General features: G+C 40.5%; 1 protein-coding gene across 16 annotated transcripts in view; it reads right to left on the reverse strand.

Annotated features, from left to right (window-relative positions):
• Positions 1–16,750, reverse strand: part of add1 (adducin 1 (alpha)) — a 31,043-nt gene that overhangs the window by 13,909 nt on the left and 384 nt on the right. For 2 of the 16 annotated variants that reach the window (XM_020643004.3, XM_065965543.1), the window contains exons 1-10: positions 7,755–7,911; positions 5,453–5,661; positions 4,454–4,616; positions 3,987–4,138; positions 3,138–3,218; positions 2,829–2,978; positions 2,590–2,733; positions 2,271–2,369; positions 1,805–1,978; positions 1,319–1,576 (exon numbers count right to left, since the gene is read on the reverse strand). In XM_020643004.3, coding sequence (XP_020498660.2) covers positions 1,319–1,576; positions 1,805–1,978; positions 2,271–2,369; positions 2,590–2,733; positions 2,829–2,978; positions 3,138–3,218; positions 3,987–4,138; positions 4,454–4,616; positions 5,453–5,661; positions 7,755–7,881 — 1,557 coding nt within the window. In that variant the 5' untranslated portion in view covers positions 7,882–7,911. Of the gene's footprint in view, positions 1–1,225; positions 1,577–1,804; positions 1,979–2,270; positions 2,370–2,589; positions 2,734–2,828; positions 2,979–3,137; positions 3,219–3,986; positions 4,139–4,453; positions 4,617–5,452; positions 5,662–7,754; positions 7,940–16,750 lie in introns of those variants that run through there. The other 14 variants (XM_065965528.1, XM_065965529.1, XM_065965531.1 and 11 more) reach the window with 14 other exon arrangements.

Raw genomic sequence — 16,750 nt, forward strand, 5'->3', positions numbered from 1 at the left:
GAAGCTCGGTTGGCTAGCTTTCCAAAAACGGATGAGGAAGGGTTTTCTGGATGGAAGTAGCCGGGTCGGGGGGGGTTGGTTTGAGTATGAGATGAACATGTAAACACGATATACTCACTGAGAAAGAGTCTCACAACACAACATTTCCTACTTTCCCAACAGGAGATAATTAATTCAAAAGTCAGGTCAAATTCCACATTTTGTTGTTTCTTTTTTTTTTTACTTTTTTTTTTTCTTCAAACAAATCCACTCATGCAAGCCTCAATTTTTTTTTCCAGCATTTTTTAGGGGGAAACTAAAACCAGAAATTTGAGAGTACAAAAATAAGGGAAACGGAAACATACAACTGGGAGAAGTTAAGATCTTTGAGAAGTTTTAAAAATGTAAAACACATACAGGCTGCACAAACTCTTTTGTAAGTTTTCCTTGTTATATAATCGTTATCTCTTTATAAACAAATGTCTATGATGTCTATATTATTCATATAATTAAAGATCTTCAGACCGAGACATGCCACCTCACTCTTTTTTTTTTTTAGCAGGCAATGTAAATCTATCTTAATGCTACACTAGCAGCTTACAATGCAAGCTTACACTTAGAACTTTTAGGTTAATAAAGACTTAAATCTAGCAGTATTTGCCTTTCCTTTCACCAGAGCTAACTTCAAGATGCAAAGAGAAAGAGGGCGTGTATTACAGCGTGGTCAGCGATCGTGTGGTCGCCATGTCTTCCCACATCCACCTGCCCACTTGAGGACTCATGCCACACCCCTGCTGCTCGCTCCTCTGGGAAAAACATCAACAGCAACAATGCATTTCACAACTACACATGCAAGTGGGGCATGCTGGGAGGCAGCTGGCCCGGCATCGTGAAGCAGTAGGAGACCAGAAAGAGAACAAGAGCAAAGTGAATCAACAGAATAATCACAGCTTTGCTTTGACGTAAGGAACAGAGCGGAGTTAAGTGCATCTTTAATGTGGGTTAATACGGCAGCTACAGTTACAGAGTGAGCCTGAAGACGACTAAACGTTTTTGAAAAGTAGCAGAATACTCACTTCCTTTCTGAGCCTAGCAGTTAAATAAAGAAGGCTGAATTAAAGATGACAGATTGTACTATACTTTTACTCCTCACTGACCCCAGAGCCTCAGGATGCCGACCACCTACCCATATCACCAAGAAAGTAGCTGTACAATCTATACTATGAACAGTAAGGTAGGCACAGACCAAGCAGTTGGTTATACAGCTTGGCACGCAGACACCAGACGAGAGAGACTGCAGCAAGGGTTTGACGTGATCGTGTGTTATGTTCGTCCACACCTTAGGCTTCGACTTGGGGCTGCTGCCGTCGGGCCCGTCCTCGTAGGGCTCGTCGGGCCGGCCGCCGGCATTGACCCAGCGGGTCTTGTCGCGCTGGCCGCGCTGGAAGCTGTGTTTCAGCGGGGAGCGAGCGCCTGAGTCACTGTCCTCGCCGTACGAGTAACCACCGTGGGCGGAGGAAGCGTTCTCTGCGTCACTGTACTTTTTACCTTTGTCTCGCAATGCCGGGCAGCGGTAAGGGTAGCCCGTCCTGTAACCCTGGAAACAGGAAGACAGATATTAACAAAAGGGGTAAGCAAAGGGTTAATACAGAAGCAAAATCTCTTTTTCAATGAATATGTTGTTAAAGACGAAGTTTGACAGACTAAATTAAACATTTACATCAACTCGACATTAAATCTTTAATCCTATTCATTTTCATTACCCTCCTCACACGAGGAGAGGGGGGGGGGACGTTTTACACATGCCCCTTTTCTTTCTTCTTACCAGGTTGTCGAGCATTCTCATGAGAGCCTCAAACTCCTGCTCCCCGACTTGCCACTTTGGGTGTGTGGATGACCCGTCGCCGGCTGGCTCTGGCACCCGTGGGCGAGCCTTGTATTTGGCCGGGTCCAGCATTACCAGATTGTCCGGCCCTCCAGCGCTGGCCAGTGTTCGCACCTGAAAGAAATTTAGGGGGGTAGGTAGAGACAGACAAAACCACGGATAGGATCCAGGTAACGGACGGAAAATAAAGAGTGGACATGAAGACATACACACACAGATACACACATAAACGAAGAAGAATGAACACATATAAAGATGTGGAGACACAAGGGGACAAAAGACAATAGTCATGATATGTGCAGACAAACAACATGGGATATGGGATTCTACACAAAATGTGCTAAAGTAATAATTCAGGACTTTTTGTCTTTAAGTCACAATACATCAGGGAACATGTTTCACTCACCTGGATCTCACAGGCGGTTACAAGATTGTGGATGTAATAAAAAGCTTCCTCCACTGTTTCCCCGACTGACACCAAGCCATGGTTTCTGAGGATGAGCACCTGGGACGGAAAAAAACACAGACTAAGACGAGAACAACAAAACTCCACAGCTGTTTGTAGGATAAAGAAATTAGCTGACTTGTTCATGCTACATGTTAAAACCACCATAAAATGTGAATTCAGCCCTTTTTCTTTTCAAAATGAAGCTTTCACAGTTCAAACATTATTATAGTTCTGAACATCATTTCTCTGGTTTATATTTAGTCTTTTTTTTTTTTACCTTGCTGGTAGGCCCGAGGTTCTTCTGTATGAGAGTACTTTCTTCCTCATCCACCAGAATGCCGTGGTAGTCATGATAGGTCACTTCTCCCAGAGACAGAGCCTCAGGTGAGATCGGCAACAGGCCACATTTCATGGCCGACACCTGCAGCCAGACAGACAAACACACCATATGACACCATGGCTAAATATGCTTGTGTTTGTTGTAGGTATTAACACTTTGTGGACACAGTCCCTTACCGCAGCCCCTGCAGGTGTGTGTATATGCACGATGCACTTCACATCGGGCCGTGCAACGTAGATGGCAGAGTGGAGAGTGAAGCCGGCCTGGTTGACTCCGAGATTTGTGCTGCCCCGGTCCACGATCTCACCCTGAATGTTAATCTTCACCTGGAGAGCGGGGAAGACGGGGAGGGGTTCATTTAAGTTGCTTTCAAATATTTTATTATGTGTATCTCAAGTTAAACAACAAAATGTTTTTTGTTCTCTGATAGAAAAGTAAAAAAGAAAACAAATGCAGTTTTAATACACATTAGGTCAGATTCTTACCAGACTAGAAGCAGTGACTTCACTGTACAGGAGCCCAAAGGGGACAATTAGGAAGCGCTCCTCATCTGAGTTCACCCTGACCTAAAATATAAAACAGAAACGTTACATTACTCTATTACATGGCAAAGAATATATGAAACATGTCTGATTTAAAATGGATATCTGTCAGGCTATGAACAGTTCAAAAGGTCAATAATAATAGTCAATAAGGCCTCTACTGTTCATCTCATATGGCATAAATAAAAGGACAGATTGACGACTTACACAGCCGTGTCAACATGTGTTATCATTTTCCACAGCACATGAAAACAACGCCCTCTGAGGGATTTTTGGTTTGTTTGTTTCTTCACCAGAAGAACGTTCTGTTTTAGTGTGTGGATTCTCAAATTCTGACACTGTCAGAACACCTGAAGGACAAAAACTGAGAAAGCGACGCCTGCACAAGAAACCCTTCCAGGCTTTGTTTGAGACAAAAGAAAAATGTTGACTGGCTGGGAGTTTTTTTTTTTTTCCTCATTTAGTTTATGTTATGGTAATATTTTTTTTTTGGGGGGGGGGGGGGGGGGCTCTATACTATAAACTATAGGGGAGCTCATTCAGATAATGAAAGAGAAGTAAACACAACTTACTTCTGTTGCGTTACTGGATTATTCAGTGTAAGCACCAGTCCGTTCATCTAATGCAGTATCTTTACCTCAGTTCTTCCCTCTCAACAGTTTAAAAACATTTTTTTATATAAACAGTGAGTAGACAAGACTACATGCTTCAGATTGAATCTTTACTTAATAACGAGATGACGGACTCTGTCAACACGGTTGGCTGTGTAATAAAGAAGGAAGTGCATCGTACTGTGAGGTGGTTGTAGATGAGCTCAGACCAGCCGAACAGATCAGCGAGCCGATAAAAGGCCGCCAGCTTGCAGCGAAGCAGCTTCTCGCCCTTATCATATGAGATGGAGTCTGAACCACGCAGATCGTTCACTGGAGTCACCATACCCAAACCTGAGAGGAAGAGATGGAGTCAGACAGAAAAGATCGGCTTATATGAAAGAGGTTAAAAAAAGACTTTTTATAGTAATGACAATAAAAGGACACTGCTAGAGCAATTATCTATAAACTACAGAGCTCTGTGTGGGAAACAATATGAAGCTCCATTCTCTCACTAATAAATACAGACATTAAGATGGAGTCTGCAAACTTAAATCAAACTGGACTCTTTGTCCCGATGTTAACTACCCCAGACGCTTCATTACTCATCGTGAGCACAGACATATCAGGGCTGGGGTCAAAAAAGTCACACACACTCGTTCTGCTTACTCATGTTGAGCGCTGCCATGCCTCCTTGTGGTGCAGCTGGATACATGGAAGGCATAGTGGTGGTCATGAAGTCTGCGATCTGCTGCAGAGCCAGCAGGCTGGTGGGCGTTTTCCCCTTCTTCAGCTGATCCTGGATCATTGTCTCCAGCTCATCACAGAAGGCCTGCCGGTCAAAACATGACGACACACAAAAAAACAAAAAAACAAAACAGTTTAAGGGCAAAAAACTAACAAAACAAAACACTCATTGGATCACAATGACCACTTTACAAAACAGAAGAGGTAAAAAAAAAACTGATCAAATTCTATTTTAATCTAAACCTGCATTAACAAAAACCCTGGACACAACTAATATGAATTATTGCTCATAGGGTTTTTAGACAGCATGCTTCAATATATTGTGTATATTCCTTTAGTCAGTCACTCAGTCACAAAATTTGTAGAAAAATAAACCTTAAAAATGTGAAACTTGCTCTGGACAGCCAATTCATCACATACTGGATGTGTATTACTGAGGATATAATGTTGCTGCTGGGCTTTAAACAACTATCATAAGGAGCAGTAAAGTAACACTGACACTTTGACAGTTTTCAAACTCTAACAGAAAATAGCAAATGTACCTCATAACTGATTGAAGGGTACAGGAGATTCAGAAACAGAGAAAGACATACAAAGTACCTCTTAATGTATCTATGAGCGCTGACCTGAACATAATAACATTAAACCCTCTTAAAAGCACAACTCTGGATCTTTTTTATGCCTCTAGTTCTTATCATACATACAATAGACTTCTATACAGTGCTGCTCTCTGTGCGGGTATTAGACAAACTGCTGATGAGGAATAAAACTGGATCAGTCATGTGACGTTTAGAGGTCTGCTGCCCTTACACTGAAGGCATTTTTCATTTCTGGTAAATGCAGAGTGCTTTTGTCAACAGTGCCTGTAATGCATTCTTTCAGGGTTTGGCAAAATGAATGAACAGTTTACTGTGCACTGACCGGGCTCTGCAGTATCATGGACACCCTCTTCCTCTGCTCCATCATGTTGAAGTCCTGCCGCAGGTCGGGGGCCATGTTTCTCTCCCTCTGGTACTCGGGGCTGTTCTCGTCCACCCGGTCAAAGTACCGCTCCTTGTGAGGGGCTGTGGTGGGAGGGGGGGCCGTCACCACTCCGGCTCCTGACTCTCCGTTCATCCTGGCCTGGCCTCCTGCAGACAGAGAGTACCAGAGTTAAATTTGATGATTTTGTATAAGAAAAATAAAAAATAAATCCCTTTCCATACATTTCTACTTAATATAATGTATGTCTGATTCATTCATGAGGGTTCAACCTCAAGGACTTAAACCCTTTCCCCCCCCTCGGCCTTCCTCTGCATGTCATCCCCGACTCTCTCATCCCTGTTTCTGAATCTATTCACTGTCCTGTCATACGAACATGACACCCCTTTAATTTTTAAAACTAACTTTAAGTTATTTCTAACTTTCTTAAATGTGTCCACTACTGAAATCGATGAAATGGATCGACTCAGTTAAGAGTCGGATAATAAAGTTGCTGACAAAAGAGAAACCGAACTATCGGCAGTACATTGAACTACAAAGCCAATCACACAACAACACTCTCTCCTCCGCTTCCTGTCCAGATCATGTGACCACTCTTCTCGGCTCTGAGGGGTTTTGATTGATTTTTACAATGTGTTTCCTGGAATCACGACACCCATCAGCTGTCAAGGCTGTGCAGAGTTAAGCAGGGAAAAAAAGAAACTGCAGATCTGATATTTAAAAAAAAAAAAAAAAAGTCTTAATTATCACTCAGAAATTTCTTCTGCACATCCTGGAAATATGTTTTAATTTGTACATATATGCTTCTGCGTCAATAACCAACACTAAGCCTTAACTTTATAATTTGTCTAATGTTATTGACATTGAGCGATTAGAGAACCTCAGAGAAAAAAAAAGACAGATTTCCTGTAGTTACATCAAGCTGGACGGGTGTATGCAAGGATAAATAGTCTCGCCTGTCTGTCACAGCACAGATCTCTCCAGGCCTGACTCTGAAGGACACAGGCCGACTTCTGAGCATAGGTGTGTGTGTGTGTGTGTGTGTGTGTGTGTGTGTGTGTGTGTGTGTGTGTCTGTGTCTGTGTCTGTGTGTGTGTGTGTGTGTGTGTGTGCGCAAGCATGCATGGGTAATGAGGGGAGCTCTGGCAGAAAGTGATGCAGCCCATTAGACCACATCAATACAAATGTTCAGCCAAAACCACCATGACAACTGTAGACCAAACCCGAAGCATCCAGTATCACACTGAGCGCCGACAGAGTCCCTTTCTGTCTCCGTCAGCTTTTATGTGACGTCTGGAGAGTTTCCACAACATCAAACTGGACATTTTCACAGATCTCAGGTCACCTGCTCAATCAAAGCTACTTCTGTGCTCTCAGTTGATGTTGTTTGACTGAACATAGTCCAAACAACGCTTTGTCCATTTGCTCTTTAAGTAAAAAGGAAAGTAAATGATCACACTTTGTAAAAAAAAAAAAAAAAAAAAAAAGGTTAAAAGGTTTTCATGCTGACTGGGTAAACTCTAAATACAACTTTTGTGTGTTTAAATTATTTTCTTTGGATACACAAACAATAACATTTGATGATGACCACAGATAAATCATGAAAATCACTTTGCCTTTAAAAAAAAAAACATGAAAAAAAAAAAAAAAGTATAAATAATAAATAATAAAAAGTTAACCAAACCACCTTGTATAATTCCAAACTAAGCCTCGCTTAACAAAGCTAAAGGCCTGCTAAACTAGGCTAACTACATTTTAGCAGTTTGACTCTGAGTTTTATTAGACTTGAGCAACTGAGGATTTTAATTATAACTGATGTACTTCAACAAAGAAACTAAACAGCCTGTTTAACTTCTTCTTTAGCTGAGGCTAGCGATGGCTGTATCAACAAGTTTGTTTTAAATATTGTTATTTGAAGCATTTGGGCAAAAATGACCTCTGAAGTAGAAAAAGGAAACTGCTAACATTTCTATAATAGTTCACGTGACTCCAAACAAATGAGAGGAGGAAAGAATTAAAAGGAGAAACACAAAATAAGAATAAAGGAGGGTAACACCATCAAACCACAGCAAGTAGCATTATCTGATCTTATTTCTCACTGACCGATTCAGTCATTTGCTGCAAATCAAAACACAAACTCTTTGAACACTACAATTGCATATTATTAGAAACTACTCGAACAAAAGCAATATTAAAATCGAAAATGAAAAGAAAGTTATTAATTTTACACGATAATCCTTACGTTTTCTGTGTCCGAAGAAACTCCAAACTGTGCCCAAAGAGGAGGCAGTAGAGACGGGCGGTAATGAAAAACCTTTCTGCCCTGACTTCCTAAAACGAAATCCTCGCTGCTGTTTTACTTTAATCATGACTGCGTTTCTTTCTTTTCTATTATAAAAGAATCACTGTGAGAAGAAAAACAAAAAACAAGCTGCTTTCTGCTCCTGCAAACCTTTCTCTAGAAGGAAAACTCATTTGTGTCCCACTGCTGAGATTAGGACATCAGTTATTGACAGAAGAATAAAGACATCAGCAATTAGCTCTGGTGCCAAATGCTCTCATTAAAGACACAGAGTCCCAGTCCCCAGCCTGTTATTAATACACATCTATGTCAGTGCACCGTGAAAAACAACAACCCACAAACAAAGTGGTTTGATACTGGAGAAATAACAACAACCTCACATAAACCTGCCACATAAAAAAAAACAACAACTTCAAAATAAACTTTTTGGATTTGGTGCTAATGATACGGTTAGCATATCTCACAGAACACTATAGTCTCTGCAGCCCTTTAAAGACAGACCGTGTCAGTCTGGTTCACAGGACGGTGGTCTTAACACTTCCGGGCCGCTGGTCTGATCTAATTCACTTCAGTCTGACTTGGTCATGACTGCATTTGCTGCCTGTTGTTCACGATGTTCATGCAGCTAGAGGCGACATAACAAATCAAACATGTCTGCAGACGATGAGACATCGAAATTAAAGCGACAACCCCCTGAAGCGGTCAACGTTCATGCTGTTCTTGAGACTGAGTGAGAGGATGATAATACACTTGCTGAGATATCCGTCTGAGAGCAGAGAGAGAGAGAGAGAGAGAGAGAGAGAGAGAGAGAGAGAGAGAGAGAGAGAGAGAGAGAGAGAGAGAGAGAGAGAGAGATGACAGAAACCTGGTTCCAGAGGGACACACTTCAGAATATTTCCAAACGTTTGAGCTTAACGATACTGCTAACGAGTCTCGTGTTAAAACCTTAAAACGTTACATTATATCTCGAGTCAAGTCACATTTCTTTTTAAAAATCAAATCACTGGTGCGCAAACACAAATCAATTGACTAATAACGTTTTTTTGGATGGAATCGAAATGCCAGCCAACCAGTATGTCAGTATTGTGAATCGAGAAATAAAATCCATCAACTCTGGCTGCTGTTGCAAGTAGACACATGATGCTGCTGGACAGTCATCCTCTCTCCACTCAGCTGTGGTAAGATCACCCAAAATGTGTTACAAGTCCTGTTCGTTAAAAACAGTTATCTAGCGTTGAAATCGTCAGAATAAACTAAACGAGGTGACATATGGATCCATTATGATGTGTTCAAGGTCGGCTCAGTAAAATGACTATTATGTAAAGGTCAACAAAGCCATCATGATATGTTCAAAGATAACATCAAGATAAAGAAAACGTGATCTTGAATACATTTGATTGGATGAGAAATGTGTTTGTTTTCCCAGAAGTATAACACGGTATACCAGTTCTGTTAAAGTGGCGTTGCCGTCCCGTCTTTCCACCAAATTAAAAGAAAAGTATCGATAAGGACTCAGATCATCAATCAGGGAGAGAGTGGTCAGCTTTTTCATGATACATCAGTGCCCTGTTCTGTTCACAGATAATAACTTTGAGATGAAAATGTACAGTGTCTGGAAATACTAGGTTTTTTTTGCATTTATTCCAGAGGAAGTCCAGTCTTTGTTGAGAACTGACCACACATTACAAAACTGCTCACTCATGGTCCAATGCTTTTTATATATATATATATAAATAAATAACATAACTAACAGTGGAACTTAAAAAAATAGATTTTGTTTTAAGAAAGTAACAGAGTAAACACAGAGCCAACAATGACTTTAATCATCAAGAAAAACAAGTTTATAATCTTAGTTTTTAGACTCTCGCCAAGTTTTTTGCTTTTCAGTGGGGGAGAAATAAGCCCACAGTTACTGATTCAGTAATTAGACTTTTGAATAGCCGGCTCAGAAAGCGCACAGTTGTATCGTGCCATTTAGAGGTTTCTTGGCCAAAAAAGGCATTTCAAAAAGGTTTATAAAAAAAAGGTATGCCAACCACTGCAACAATGTGTAACCTGATCCTTTAAATGTCTCGTAGCTGCCATCAATCCCGACAGACTCCAGCACTGCAGTGAACACTACCAAATGATCTAACACCCGCATACAGCGAGACTGAACAGTAAGAATGTCGTTAAAAGTATTTCTAAAACTAGAAGAAGGAGAAAAGAAGAGCAGAAAAAGCAGGAGGGAGGATACAAGATGGTGTGAAGAAATGATCTATGCAGATGTTCTAACATCTATTCTTTTGCAGAATAACCACCTAAATGTCAGTAAACAAAGCAAGGAGACGATCACAGGGAATACATTCTGCTGTGATGTGCATTGATGAAGGTACAGTAAAGCTGATCAATTTCACAGCTTTTTCGAGGAGCATTTGTTTGAACTAACCTATTTCCTGCTGCACTCTGTCTGACCACAAATGTCAGCTGACAAAATCCAGCTGGGCAGTACTCGACACCGTCCACAAACGTGTTTATTTCTAATGGACAGTGTAGCAATAACAACGGCTGTAGCTGCAGGAAGTGGCTCCATCGATGCAGAATGTTGTCATCTCACAACAACAGGCCCACCCCTTACTTCTTATCTCTTCAGATATGGTGTCGCAGGGGCTCGGCTAGCCTCCACTCCTGTTGAGAGTGCAATCGCTATGGAAACCAAACACATTACCATGGAAACACAGGGCAGCCTTTTTTCAGATTACTGTTATGCAAGAGCAGCTGTAGGCCTCAAATCACAATGCAAGCCAGTCAGTGTCACAAGACACACACACACACCATCAAAATCATTTCACATCAGAATCAAAACATGTCAGGAAAACAGTGGAAGATTGCGCATGCATTTCTCATAAGACAACAGTCCCTGAACTTTAAATAGCACAAGAGTCGAGTTGGAAGCAAATTCTGTATTTAAAGGAGCATTTATCTAATGATGTGAAGGTCAGGGGAACTGTTTTTTTTCTTCCTGTTTTATAAAATCACTTATCCTCTGTCAGGATGGTACTAAAAACTCCACTCTGGAAATGTCACTGTGCATCAACGAGAGGTTGAGTCATTTCTATACAAAAGTCACAATCCAGTCCAATCACAATAACCAGAAAGTGTTTCACTTTTTCAAAAAAAACAAAGGGAACATTAAATAATCAATTAATTGTACAAATGGAACATCTCGTGTCAGCTTGTATCCCCTAGCCAAAATATATTCATTGGAAAGTACTTTGTCCAAGGGAGTGCCTGGAGCTGAAACTCGTGCACCACCCTGCACATTTTGGGGAATTTTGAGCAGCTTTACTGTCAGAATCTGCTCCTTCTCTGCACTTTTTCTTCTGACAAGACTATCACTCAAGGACAAAGCATAAAGGGGTTTATCTTCTTTAAACAACACAAGATGTTGCCTTGAGGGACAGAGTTGTATGGAAAAAAAAAACAAATATCAGAGCAGAAACTTTACTTCTTAAATGTTTGATAATGTACTTTGTTCATCACAAGAAAGAGAACATAGTTGACCCCAACATGCTGAAAATAAATGTCAATTAAAAAGAAGTCTGCTATCAACCAGCTCTGACTGACAGTAAGTGCCACATTGTCGGACATTTTCTTTAGCACCAATGGACAGGGCTACATAGAACATTTAGCAGCTTATGCACAGCAAAAGCTGCTACGTCTACAGACATTTTCACAGTGGATGTGGAGAACCCTTGATCTATATTCATCCAAGCGTCTCTAAGCAACTGGAAAGAGATTTGATGATGAATCAAGCAGCATATTTATATAGCAGATTATTAAATGTGTGAGAAATAAGAGGACTTTTGGATTTGTAAATGTGATAATCAAGCGTTTTAGATTTGCTAGAAGAAGAAAAAAAAAAAAGGTCAAGAACAGGAAACAGCAGCCTGGGGATGAAACACAACACCTTCTACAAAACCTCCCAGAGGACACTTTAGCTAACTGTGCTATAGATGTTCATTGTGCTGCTGCATTAACAGATCTCTCATTATATCTCTCTATTAAGATTAGAGATGTGACTGAATGGTTAACGGTCATCACCATGGATAGAATTAGTCAATTACATTAAATATTTATATTGTTATATGTTGACCCTGCTCAAGCTCTAACACAGCCATCTGTCTCTTTGTTGTAGACTAGGCTAATGGGCCTTCTCTTCTAGCTCTACTACCTGGATGTAAACAAGCACAGTGAATGCATAATATCTTGTAGGAGTAGTGCAGTCCGGGAGTATTTTGAAGGCGGACCGAAGGCTGGTGGTGCTAGCACTATTAATGTTAGCCACAACAAACCAATTTGACGGTGTTTACTGTCAGACAGCTTTTTTTTTACTACTTTTTTGTGTGTTCTTACCTTTAGATTAGTCAGTTAGTCTGACTTTAAATTTCTGTTTAATCAACGAGGAAATTAGTCAAGGATCCTCCCTAATTAAGACCAAAGCTGGTAATCAATTAAAACTATTTGCTTAAGTGGAAAAAATCTTGTTAATATGTCAAAATTGGAACAAATATGTGCTTTCAAATGTGTGCTTTCACAAAAGGGCTCTTTAATGAAATATTTCACTTTAATGTCTAGAAGGACAGAGAACGTGTGCACTCAAACAGGAATATTTAAAAAAAGGGGTCACAATTCCTTTTAGAAAACTGAATCAGCTGATGTTTGAACTTGCTATGACACAGCCTAATATGTGTTTTCATTCTACACAGACGCTGGAAAAGAGAAAGGTAGACTTAACTGTATTTTTCAAAGCTTTCTTTTTGAAGAGACGGAAGCGTAGATTAAATGCAGCTCTGTCAGCATGACTAAGCTCTCCAAAAGAGAAAACGGTCCATTTAGAGTGCTCCAAGAATATGCCAATCACACAACATGCAGTGAAAAGATCATCATGGTGTCAAAAATGGTCTCAATGTCCTGCTGGTCTTTCTGTATCAGTTTGTGTACAGTTTTACAAGCACTCAGACAAGTCTCTTTATATCTCTGAGCTGGATGCCTATCACGACTGAGGACTAAGAATCCACCAGCAACTGCTTTTAGTGTGTGTGTGTGGGGGGGTGGGTGGATACCCTAACTACTTTGACGGGTAGGAATGCATTAGATGACATTTCAGCACAGGCCCTCTAAACGGTCCTGTGCAGCCGACAGTAATTGACATACACAGTGTCGTAGTTGTCGTGTTATCAACATCATGAGCTGCTAGCAGACAAGAGTAGAGTAGTGTTGAGGAGGCAACAAAACAAGTGCTGACCTCACAGCTGAAAGTACATCGACCAAGTAAAGCAGAAACAAAAACGCAGATCATGAAGCTCCATTTTTAAGTCGTTATCTCCGCGCCATTATCTTACTCAGTATGAATATCATACCTCATCAGCTGCAACAAGTACATTTTAATTCATAGAAATACATTTTTTACAAAACTCAAATTAACATATTCTTGGCTTGTTGGCTACGTTTGAGACTATCCCAAACATGTTCCACTTCCACATATTTAAATCAGCAAACACAGACGCATATCCAGCAGGATGCAACTGATGATCATTTTTTACAAGCAGCTCAAATTATCCTTTAGTCTATAATCCATTTGGTCCATTAAAAGCATAAAATACCATAAAAAACACATCACAATTTCTTAAGCCTGAAGTCACTTCTTAAAATGGCTTCAATGTCAAGCTCACCTGAGCTCGACCAAGACTGTCCTATCAAAGTTCTATAAATATTGAGGCATATTTTTCCAATATTACAGAACATGATAAGCTGTTCACAGTGTATGCTTAAAGTGCATATTCTTAAAAATCTGATATTTGTTAAAGATTGAAGCCTTTCTTTTCTTTAATTAGTCCACACTCAATGCACATCGAACAAAGACAAGGTCCGTTTTCTTTCTAGTTCTACATTCATTCAATCGGCTGCCATATATATTTTTTTTAATCAGTAATTTCCCTTTCTAGACCAGACACTGATGAGCCTGAAAAAAACAGCCCAATTAGCCTGATGGTGGGAACACATTTGTTCTTCAAAACCACTTTTGCAGTTGTCAAGAAGACTCTTGCACCCACTACCCCTAGATTACATTTACTTTCCACGCTGTCATTTCATCACATAGTGCAGTTTCTAGGTATTAACACTTTAGCCAATTTATGATCTTTCCTGGAAACAGAAGGAGTCTGAGGCACGCATGCGTCAACAGAGAGACTGTGATGAAATGAAATTGTCTTGTTATTTACAGTCATCTCAGAGCAATTTGTCTAATAACAATATGTAAACTTTTTTTTAAAGACAATAGTGCTGAACACAAAAAGACTAATGACCCGATTACATTATGATTATTATAAATGATCTGCAGCATCCCATCTGTTTTAATGAAGCCAAAGCCAGTTTAACCTCTTTTTTTTACCTGTCCAACTAGAAATGTTTACCGTTTGGGCTCGCTCTCCAAGCTCGAACAACATCGTCTCAACTGTCAGAGGGGAGCTGTATTCAGCTTTGTAAACTCACTGTACACAACCTTAATGGCACTAGACGACACACGGCGCTTTCATACTTGGATAAAACTCCTGATAACTTCCTGATTTTTTTTTCATTGCGGGCTGCATGTGTGAATGCAACTGGCCAGATCTTTCAACTCTGACACTGACATAACCCCTTTTTTTCCCTTGTGAAGTAGGTGTGAGCTGATGTGAGATCACAGCAGGAAACATTCAGGAATATTAACCATTAGTGAGTGGGAGGGGGAAGGTGACATTTATATCCTCCGACAGGTGACGTTAGACTGTTTTCAAGCAACCAGTACGACCTAGGTGCATGTGACTGCTTCATCGTGTTTTTGGTTCAATGTGTTCTTCGTTATTGTCGAACTACAGGAAGCATTGATATAGAGACCCCTCTCAATACACGCCCCGCCCCCCCCCCTCCCTCCTCCCTCCGTCAGGGATAGTCAGCCAAAGTTAGCAGCCAGCTAGCAGACAATCAGAGAAAGCAGCGGCTAAATATCTAAAACATGACTCCAAATTATGATTAATGTGCCTTTCTCCCAGATAGATTTCTGGAGCAACAAAAACCCCTAAAACGAGATAAATCGTACTTGAGTTGATTAGGTTGAAAATCCACGTACAAGTTTAATTAGAGTTAAGAAAAACAGCTCTCTGGACTAACCAAACATATACTGCATAATTTGGATATCAGGGGATGTAAAGGCATGGGAAAGGTATTATCTATTATTGACTACCAACAAGGTCAGGTCACACGCTGCAGTGGTAGCATGTGAGTACTTCAGCTTAGGGGTTATCTGTCTGTTGCATGTTTGGACCGACTGCTGGAAGATCTGACACAACACAGCCCTCCCTGGTCTCAATCTGTAGCCTGTACTATTGTATGTGCATCTTTAATGCATTATGCTGGCTAACTACTTGACCCAAACATAGATACATATATTGACATGATCTTAAGTGACCTCTGTGGTGTCAGTGAAAGTTCAAAAAAGACTATTTTCACATTTTTTAACTGGAAAAAGGTCTGCTGAAACCCTGCTAAGTGACCACATATGGGGAGGAAGGAAGAGAAGAGTGAAATAGAGAATGGACTTGAAATGAGGAACACATTTTCAGCTGCAGTGCAGTCAAGGGTGTGGGCGTGGGGAGTGGGAGTAAAACAAACACTCAGAGCTCAGTATCTGGAGTGAGTGTCTATCTGTGTGTGTGTGTGTGTGTGTGTGTGTGTGTGTGTGTGTGTGTGTGTGTGTGTGTCGTAGTGTAGAGCTTGTGGAGGGTGGCAACACGTAGTCAGACTGTCAGAGCTAAGCTCCCTCCTTTGGGAATTTCACTCATTCTAACAGAATGACCAAATCCAGGGAGTTACCATCCCTTAACACACTCACAGGCAATTTGTGTTGGCAGTTTGGCGCTGCAAAACCTCATACAGTATGGACTGGAGGGGGGGAGGGGCTTCAAAGTGGACTTGAGAAATAGTTATGTACTCCAAATTAAACAACTTGTATGTTATTATTGCCTCACATTACGCCTACTACAGGGCTGCAACCTATATGTCAGTCAATTAGTTCATCCACTGCTATAAACAATCTTTAGGGCTTTCAATGTAGGGAAATTATGAGAAATGAATAATATAGTGTGGCAAAAAGTACAAATCTTAAGGACAATCATTGACTATGCCAGAAAAGCAGCAACAACTTATGCATATATATATATTGTATTTTTACTTTTTCTTCATGGGTGATTAATTCATGTTGCTGAAACATTATGCATCAACTCCATCATCAATTAGGTAGTCATTAATGTTAGGACATTATTCTGTGGCATTTTGCACTACCATTGTGAATAATATTTACATTAATGTCCCATGCAAGTCGTACAACAATGTTCAGCAGTAATCTGTAGGTTTTTTTTTTTCTCTCGTATGCACTAAAAACAATAATAACTTTGCAACTCTCACATCTGAACCCCCCCACCCTTTAATTATGATTAAAAAACATACTCTAGCGGATGCAGTGACTACCAAATATTAATTGCACATAGTTATTATCATGCAGGACATGGTGCTATCTGTCTAACAGGAAACTGCCCCATCACAGCCCCTACACTTCCTCTGCTTCACGACACTCCCAGAGTACAAACAGTCCGACCCAGTTCAAGAAAAACGACATAAATCGTTTTGAGCAGCTCCCAAATCCGTTTAAATATTTAAAAAAAAAAAGAAATAAAAAAAAAAAGAAAGCTCCAGTAACTGAGCGCCTGGGGAAGTGCATAATAATGCATGCACAGGCCTGCTCACTCGGTAGCAGGCTAACCATAGTTGGGGCCAAAACCTGGGCTGCAAATGTTGTTGTTGTTCAACACAGGAAACCGTCTGGGCGGAGGTTGCGTTCATTTAATCGCACCAAAAAA

Source organism: Labrus bergylta, chromosome 17 (assembly GCF_963930695.1).
Source record: "Labrus bergylta chromosome 17, fLabBer1.1, whole genome shotgun sequence".
NCBI lineage: Eukaryota > Metazoa > Chordata > Actinopteri > Labriformes > Labridae > Labrus > Labrus bergylta.